This window comes from Neopsephotus bourkii, unplaced genomic scaffold (assembly GCF_033783945.1).
Source record: "Neopsephotus bourkii isolate Nb327-2 ecotype Australia unplaced genomic scaffold, CSIRO-AGI_Nbou_v1 NB_1558, whole genome shotgun sequence".
Lineage (NCBI taxonomy): Eukaryota > Metazoa > Chordata > Aves > Psittaciformes > Psittacidae > Neopsephotus > Neopsephotus bourkii.
Window position 1 is genome coordinate 298,412 of NW_026902034.1, and position 8,791 is coordinate 307,202.

Consider the following 8,791-nt stretch of genomic DNA (forward strand, 5'->3'; position numbering starts at 1 on the left):
TGAGCTGCAATTACAAACACAATAAAACTGCTCTGAGTAAGATACAAGTAACAAATGGAAAGGATGGCACTTGTAGCTGTAAAGCACTTCAGGCTTAACACGTTCTCTTGGCTGTGTCACTAGAACCACATATGGTACACAAGCTGTTGTAGTATTGAGGCTTTACATCAACCATACACAACTCCTAGGAGTCCAGATTCACAAAGGTTTTAGGTTTTGTTTGTTCTAAGCTCACTGACATCTCTTTTGCAACCTCTTCTTTTCCTTCCTGTGCACCGCTTTGCCAATGCTGTATCTGACCTCCAGCATCATTCCAGTCGCAGAGGGGTGTCCAAGCCCCATGGGCTGTCTCTGAAGACTTGTAAGCGCCCACTCCTAGGGCAGTGGCACCTCTCCCTGACCAGGTCATGGTGGACCACGGTAAACAGAAGAGGCTCTCTGGTAACTCCCCCTGCTATAAGACAAGCTCTCGGTTGTGCTGTACCTCCTCCTTCAACACGTTTTAACTGCTTCTTAACTCATGAGCAAATTCCCCTGGTCCTACAAACCTGCTGCGACAAGAATTCTTGGAAGACAACATAACTAAAGCACCATTGCCCACGTTTTCACCTGCTCCTCTGAAGTCAGGAGGCGGAATAGCAGCAGGTGGGACCGGAGAAGATCCGGCACATCCCCACACCGCCCAGGCCAGACTGGGGGCAGCCCCCGCGGCTCCCCACATCCCACCGCTGCCGCACCTCCCCGGTGACAAGCGGCACGGCCATGCCCGCTCAGCGTCCCCCCCTCCTTCCCCGCCCGTCTTCACCCAGGGGAGATGCGGTCCCATTCCCGTTCCCCTACCTCTTCCGCCGCCGCGGTGCACCTTGACGAGCACCTCCGCCCGGCCTCCGGCTCGCAGCTCCCGCCGCAGGTAGAGCCGCCCCGACGCCCTGTCGACAGCCACGGGGGTTGCGCCGGGCGAAGCCAGCTCGAACCAGCCGCCCGCCGCCCGGTCAAGGCTCCGCGGGACGGTGAAGACGGCGTCGCCCACCCGCGCCCCGGGGGCCAGCCGGGCCGTGTAGCGCCGAGAGCCGGGTCCTGGCGGCCGCTCGGGCAGCGGCACCGAACGCCCCCACCGCCGCTTCCCGCCGCCCTCCGGCCGCCGGCCGCGCACGGCGAGGCGCAGGCACCGCGCGGGGCTGCGCAGCGGCCGCGGGCGGCCGTGGTCGTGAGCCGCGACGCAAAGGCGCAGGCGGCGCAGCCCCAGCAGCGAGCCCACGGTCAGCACCTGCCCGCTGCGGGGCACCACGAAGAGCAGGCGGCTGCCGGCGCCCGGCGGCCAGGGCCCGTACGTGAGGCGCGCGTTGGAGCCCTCGTCGCCGTCGGAGGCGCGGAGCCGGGCCACCTCCGTGCCCAGCGGGGCCAGCTCCTCCACCTCCCGCGGCCGGGCAGGGTGCAGGCGCGGCCGGTGGTCGTTGCGGTCCAGTATCCGGACCCGCAGCAGCGCCTGCCGCTGGCACCGTCCCGCCCGCCGGCGCAGCCGGAGCCCGTACGCGGGCTGCGCCTCCCGGTCCAGGCGCTCGGCCGTGCGGAGCAGCAGCAGCCCCCGCCCGCCCCCCGCCCGCCGCTGCAGGAAGAAGCGGCAGGCGCCGCCGCCCTCCAGCGCCCACTCCCCAGCGGGCTCCCCAGGGCCCAGCAGCCGCCGCAGCGGCATCCGCAAGCCCCGCACCCGCGTCCCTGCCGGGCTGTTCTCGGGCACCTGCCCGGAGAAGCGGAGCAGCCGGGGAGCGCAGCCGCGCCCCAGCCCCGCCGCCCCGCACAGCAGCGGCAGCACCAGCAGCAGCCGCAGAACCGGGAGCCGCCCGCGGTGGTCCCGGCCCATCCCGCAGAGCAGCGCGGAGCTGTGCGGAGCGGAGCACCCGACGGAGCGCACGGAGCCGCGGTCCCACCGCACACACTTGTGAACCCGTCCCGCCCCATGGCCGGGCAGAGCCATAGGCGGGGACACGGAGGGACCACCCCGTTCGTGGCGCGGTGTGTGGCAGTCCCGGGGGAAAGCCCATCTGCTCCATTTCAGAGTTTGCTGCTTCTGTTTATTGGGACTGGCGCTGCTCGACATCTTTGTCAGCGGCACGGGCAGTGGGAATGAGTATGCCCTGAGCACGTCTGCAGATGACACCAAGCTGTGTGGATCGGTTGGTACGCTGGCTGGAAGGGATGCCATCTAGAGGAACCTTGACAGGTTGGAGAGGCGGGCTAACGCCAACCTCATGAAGTATAACAATGCAAAGTGCAAGGTCCCGCATGTGGGTCGGGGCAATCCCAAGCACAAACACGGCCTGGGTGGAAAACGGATTGAGAGCAGCCCTGAGGACTTTGATGTGCTGGTTGGGGAGAAGCTCAGCATGAGCCAGCAGTGTGCGCCTGCAGCCCAGAAAGGCAACTGTATCCTCCCAGTCAAAAAAGGAAGGTGGCCAGCAGTAATTTCCCCACTCTACTTTGTTCTAGTGAGAACCCATCTGCAGTACAGCATCCAGCTCCGGGGCACAAACACAAGAGGAACACGGACCTGCTTGAGCACGCCCAGAGGAACACTATGAAGATAATCAGAGGGTTGGAACACCTTTACTGTGAAGATAGGCTGCAAGTTGGGCTTGTTCAGCCTGGAGAAGAGAAAGCTCCAGGGAGATCTTTGAGCAGCCTTCCACTGTGTAAAGAGGCTGACAAGAAATCTGGAGAGCTAACTTTTACAAAGACAGATAGTGATAGGACAAGAGGGAATGGCTTTAACTGAAAGTGGGTAGATTTAAAGTAGATTTGAATTAGATATTAGGAAGATGCTCTTTACTATGAGGGTGGTGAGGCACTGGCATAGGTTGCCCAGAGAAGCTGTGGCTGCCCCATCCCCTGGCAGTGTTCAAGGCCAGGTCGAACAGGGCTTGGAGCAGCCTGGTCTAGTGGAAGGTGCTCCTGCCCATGGCAGGGGGTTGGAACTGGATGAGCTTTAAGGTCCCTTCCCACTCAAACCATCCTGTGATTCTGTGATTCCCCTGCTGCCCAGACACTCTCTTCTGCTCTCCCGCAAGAGAGGTGGCCACAGGAGCAGGAGCTGTGTACCCTGGTATGGGGGAACAGGGGCAACCTCCTTCTCTCCTGAGCATGGATGAAAGCCCCCAGCCAAGCTACAAGAGCAACCAGTAATTGAAACAGCAGAAAAGCCACTACTGCAGAAAGCAGAGAGAGACTTGGGGTACTTGCAACGTGGAGAAATAGCTGTAACCCAGCAGACACATTTTTCTGATGGGAGCTGGGCTTGTTGTCAAAGCACGGCTTCTCTGGAGTGCATACGCAGGCTCCTGCTCCTTCAGGGAAGATGCAGTTTTGGCAGAAGAGGGAAGAACAAAATGTCCCAATATGCAACATGAAACAGCACCAACTGTCACATTTAAAATTATAGTCTTTGGGTGAAATTGTTTTGGAAATAGAATAGTGTGTGCTGTTCTTGACAGCAGTACTGAAATGGCCCTTCTGAACTGGGCAAACACATGAGACCTGCTAAGTACACATAAACCAACCTGGGTACGGGAGTCATTGCACTGGTCATACCCTTGCTATGGAAGCATGAATCCAAGCCAGACCACCCCAGTGCCAATCCCTCCCCACTACTTGTCAAACCAAACAGTACTCATTTTCTCATCGCTCCAAGCAGTGGCTTCCATTCATTCTGGTAAACTACACCACCACCATCTCCCTTCACATAGCAATGGTAACAGCATAGGAAGAGCCTTTTGCCAAGCCTCTGCATCCAGCTGGTCAAATGGGGTATTTGTCCATTAAAACCCCTTCTTTTGCAGTTTTGGACACAGGTTTGCTGGTTTTCCCGGAATGCTGTTAGGCAGGCGGGGTGTTTGTTGCCAGCTGTGTAAGTGCACTAGGAACATACCTCTGCTGGAAGTGAAGCTTTGTTCCAGACAGCCAGAAACCATTTCAATCAGCTTTAGTCAAACATTACAGGCAACAGTCAAAGGTGATGACCAGCCGCTAGATCTGCACCTCTGCTCCCAGGGGGGACCACAAGGAGAGGGGATTGTTGGGAGATCACATTGCAATTACAAGCTGCCAGACTCTATTTTTACCCACAAATTTTTAAGGAATGGTTTACCAGTAACAGCAGGAAAGTAACCATCAGGATCCATCTATGGTCCACACCAAAGCTTGGTAGCAAGCTTTTGAGTGTGTTATCTTTATGTTTGCGCCCTACATAAAAATAAAATGCAATTCCCTGCCTCACAGAGGTACTCTGAAGCTCATTAACTCACAACACTTGAATGGGCCAGCCCCACCACCCAAGCAGAAATTCAGTTTAGAATCACAGGAACATAGAACGGTTTGGGTTGGCATCCAAATCACTCAGATCATCCAGCTCTAGGATTAGTTTGCCTGTTGAGAGTTTGTGTAAGGCCTGCAGGACACAACACACTGCAGAAGAGGGTAGGTTGTGCTGTGTGTTGGTACTGATCAAAACTTGTCTTGAAACAGGACAAGCTGGCTGAGAGAGTTGGGCTTGTTCCACCTGGAGAAAGCTCCAGAAATACCTTAGAGCAGCTCCAGTGTCTAAAGGGGGCCTATAAGAAATCTGGAGAGGGACATTTTATAAAAGCAAGTAGCAACAGGCCAAAGGGAATGGCTTTAAACTGAAGGAGGGGAGATTCAGATTAGATACTAGGAAAAAACTCTTCACTGTGAGGGTGGTGAGGCACTGGCACAGGGTGCCCAGAGAAGTTGTGGCTGTCCCATCCCTGGCAGTGTTCAAGGCCAGGTTGGATGGGGCTTGGAGCAACCTGGTCAAGTGAAAGATGTCCGTGCCCATGGCAGGGGGTTGGAAATGGGTGAGCTTTAATGTCCCTCCCAATCCAAACCATTCTGTGATTCTATCATTCTCCAGCAAACCTTATCTGGTGAACTGACGACTGTGAATGGCAACCACTAAACCTAGGAATTGCTATTCTGAGGCCAAACTACCAGCAAGCCTGACAGCCTTCCTCAGCACCTCCTGCAGCTGTGACAAGCCCCTAGAATACAACCAGCAGTTCAGACTACAGATTGGATCATCATAGAGTGGGTCAACTGGGAGGAGAAAAAAAAAGCAGCGGCATTTATGCAGGTGTCAATAAAGCAGAAATAAATGCTGTTAGTGCTTCTGAAATAAGTTTGCATGATGATACAAAACAAGGTTTGATTTTACTGTACCTTTCTAAAACTGCAGAAACAGGTGGGTCACTTCTGCAGCAGCCATGTCTCTTATTGTTCAGCTGAAGTTAGATCAACCAAGGAAACTGTCTGTGCTCTTTCCAGCACCCAGCCCTCGCTCCACCGAGACCACAGCTTCCTGCTCTGGGTCTCACAGACAGCACAACACGATGCACTCAAGAAGGCAGCTGCATTCTTGCCCTTTCTTGCTCAGCTTTCTTCAGAGGAAAGAACGGCTTTGGGCATCCTCATCTTTCAGTCCCAACCATTCTATGATCTTACATAATCTGCTAGTATTTATTACAACAGTGTAAAAAGTCCATTTTAATGTGGTTTTCATCTTGCTATAACCAGTCACTATAGTACCATAAGAAGTCATGGCTTACCAGCAGACATTACAGTTATATCTTTGAAACAATAAGAAACTCCAAGGCATTGTAAAGGCTGCTCAGAACTCTTGAAATTAAACGTATATACTGCTAGTGTGTTCTAACCTACTGAATGGACCTGTAATACTCTAGATTGTGTATTCTCTATGCGCAATTTAATTCATAATGAAATGCATCTCATCTGATTACTATTAAAAAACGTCTACCACATTTGCTATGTAAGCAATCTGAAAGCAGAAAGGAATTGAAGTGTGCTGGTCTGGGTCACGGCAAAACTTGGAAAATCTGGGAAACTATGTCCTGGAAACAGATTACAGAGCTACCATTTAGGGGAGAAAGCCCCCAAAACAACAGTAATTTTAGCTGACACCTTCAATCACTGATCATAATCAGAATATATATTTCATGCAGAGACACATACAGACATAAAATACACATTTTTTTATACACACCTATTTATATTTATATCCAAATATAAATATAAAATTCTGTTACACATAATAGGATAGTCCGTATCTCACAGCTGGTAACCATGGTCTCAGTTTTGGATAAAGACATGGAAGAGCACCCAAACATCAACACATATTTCATGGTGTCAGGAAGCTCCATCTCCCTTTCAGACAAACAATCAGAAAGCTCATGTGCTGGAAGAATTAATGGATAAACTTGGATACTTCAACATCGATGCATTTCCTGGCTGGACTAAAAGGAAGCAGACTGATGAATGGTTGAACTCAGAACCATGATGAATTAAAAATGTAAAGACACATTTTTTTGGGGTCATATGACTGATTTTTGGGTATTTCTACCACCTTCAGAATTTAAAATAATCTCAAGGTTTTCATATCAGTACATGGTACATTACAACAAGGTAGTAAAATGATAGAAAGCTCCAATACATGTAATAACAACCTGTAAAAAGTCAAGACAGATGGTACATTAGTTGATTAAAAAAATAAGATAAAATGAATAAGCACTTGATGCTGCACAGCAATTTATTTCCAGGTGACATGCTTGCTGTGGGGAGGATCTTGAGGGAGAAAGGCAGAGTTCAATAGTTCCATGTGAAGCACCTCATGTTTTGCTGCTCATCCTCATGCCAGTGTGTCTCAAGAGGTCATCACAGCCAGCATGACATATGGATCCAGTCTGAGCATGCTGCTACACCTTGACATCTGCAAGAGTACTGATGCTGCCCCACCAAGACACGCATTCGAGTACAGTCTTCACTTGACTGAAAACTGCATATGCAAATACTACAATAGAACACAAAAAATCACTTCACTACCGCAGCCTCTGAGGTTAATTCATTATGAACTACATGGTTTTGTGAAAGGCTATCAGACTTCTCAAATGAAAGAAGAAACCAGTTTGTGTCCCAAACAATCCATACTTTCTGAACTTGGCTTTTATTACCTTTTTTTTTCTTTTTTACAGAAAAAAAGCTGTCACAAGAGAAAAATATTTACTATGTATACATTATTTCAATAAAAACCTGTCCAAGACAACAAATAAGATCAAAGGAATTAGATTCCTTAGAGTTGTTATTAAATAGCTGCACACAGATATGTCCATATGCCATATACACTACTAAACGTCATTGTTAACAAGTAAAGCACCACCAGAAATTCTTCTGCATTACTAAGTAACAAAGTTTAAAGGCATTAAGCACCCACCTCTTTTCCATCAAATAAACAGGTAACCTTAAACATAACTTGAAAGGCAGAATTACATACATCTAGCTGTGCTGAAGTCAAAAACATTGCCAGACTAATTACACATTTAAACATCTAGCTGAGGTACCAAACAGTTCAGAAGACCTTTAGGCATCACTAGCTCTACATTTGGCATAGTAAGAGTGCAGCAACAGAAAGGTGGTATTTTCTTTTAGCTGTGCTGATGGTGTAGGAATGATTATTAAAATAACACACACTATGTTTTAGAATTACCACTTTCTTAAGGTTTTTAAAAGAGTACTAAAGGCATGATTATACAGATTTATGTTGAGGTATTATTTCACATAAAATATTGCTAGTGTTGGAATCAACTCAGCTTTTCTTTCATCTCTAATACTACAGTACTCTAGAGCCCACCTGTCAGTCCATATTTAGGAGATTCATAGGTTCGACCACCAATTGTCAAAACAGAAGTCACTCGTTACATCTCCAAACACAAGAGCAAACCAGACATCTCTAAATGGAAATAGAACACACATGCCCACGCACCCACCCAAACAGCCTACACTTTCTCCTGTTAGATTTTTGGTTAAAGGATTGGTTATACAAGTTACAGCAGTCATTAAGAAGGGTTTCAATGACAGCTTACAATCCCTACAACCTGCCTGCACAGCTCCTAGTCACCTGAATTGCATGGGAAAGCTCACAAAGGATTGCAAGATTTGGACATTTGCAGATGACTTAGTAAAAATAAGGTGGTAGGAATAAGATTTGGTCCCTAACCTTCTACCTTTCAGTAACCAGTAATGCCACAGAGCAAATAGTTTGAAGAATTGTCAATGCCTGTTAAACCTTTTGGCTTTCTTTCTTCCTTATTTGTGCATCCTTCTCAATTTGTTACCCCTTCTCAATGGAAACTGCATTTAAGATTGTACTGTATTAAACTGTATTCCATTTACTTTGGAAAAAATAAAAGCAGTACTTTTTTTAATAATAGGAAAAGAAGCTTCTGCAATGCCTTTACTTACTCTCAAACACCTCCTGGCAAATCTATCAACTGAATTCAAGTATGTGGTAATTCAGGAAGTGAAAGAGCTGTATTTTTTTTAAGATTAAGACAGAACTTCACATCAGTTTCGCTGTGGCTCGATTAAACTTTAACCCACAACTGTAATGGTGACAGGTGAGTGCCTGAAAATACTACACTCACTTTATTTTTTCAAGGTAATCTTTCTGCCTTTACTAAGATCAAGCATATCAGAAACTGGAAACGTGAAGGAAGAAATAAGCCAGCAAAATAGCAACACAAAGTGCTATGCAAATTCTTACATCAGCTGTTAGACGGCTGGCATATATCCCAGCTGCACCTCTTACTACAGGAGCATCCTCAGAGACTGGGGTATTAAGACACAATGGAAGCTTTAGAAATCAGAAATACAGGGATTCAGAAAAACAATCAAAACAAAACCAACAATCTTCACAAAAAGAAACACAAAG

General features: G+C 48.7%; 1 protein-coding gene across 1 annotated transcript; it reads right to left on the reverse strand.

Moving 5' to 3' along the window:
- Positions 1 to 502: 502 nt before the first annotated feature.
- LOC133221860 (protocadherin-16-like) lies at positions 503 to 1,916 on the reverse strand. Its single transcript, XM_061371077.1, has one exon. The coding sequence runs from the start codon at positions 1,859 to 1,861 to the stop codon at positions 503 to 505; it is 1,359 nt and encodes a 452-aa protein (XP_061227061.1). The 5' UTR covers positions 1,862 to 1,916.
- Positions 1,917 to 8,791: the final 6,875 nt, after the last annotated feature.

What these genes read in the sequence shown, in the direction of transcription:
- LOC133221860 (XM_061371077.1), bottom strand. Translation starts at nt 1,861, where the DNA reads ATGGGCCGGGACCACCGCGGGCGGCTCCCGGTTCTGCGGCTGCTGCTG.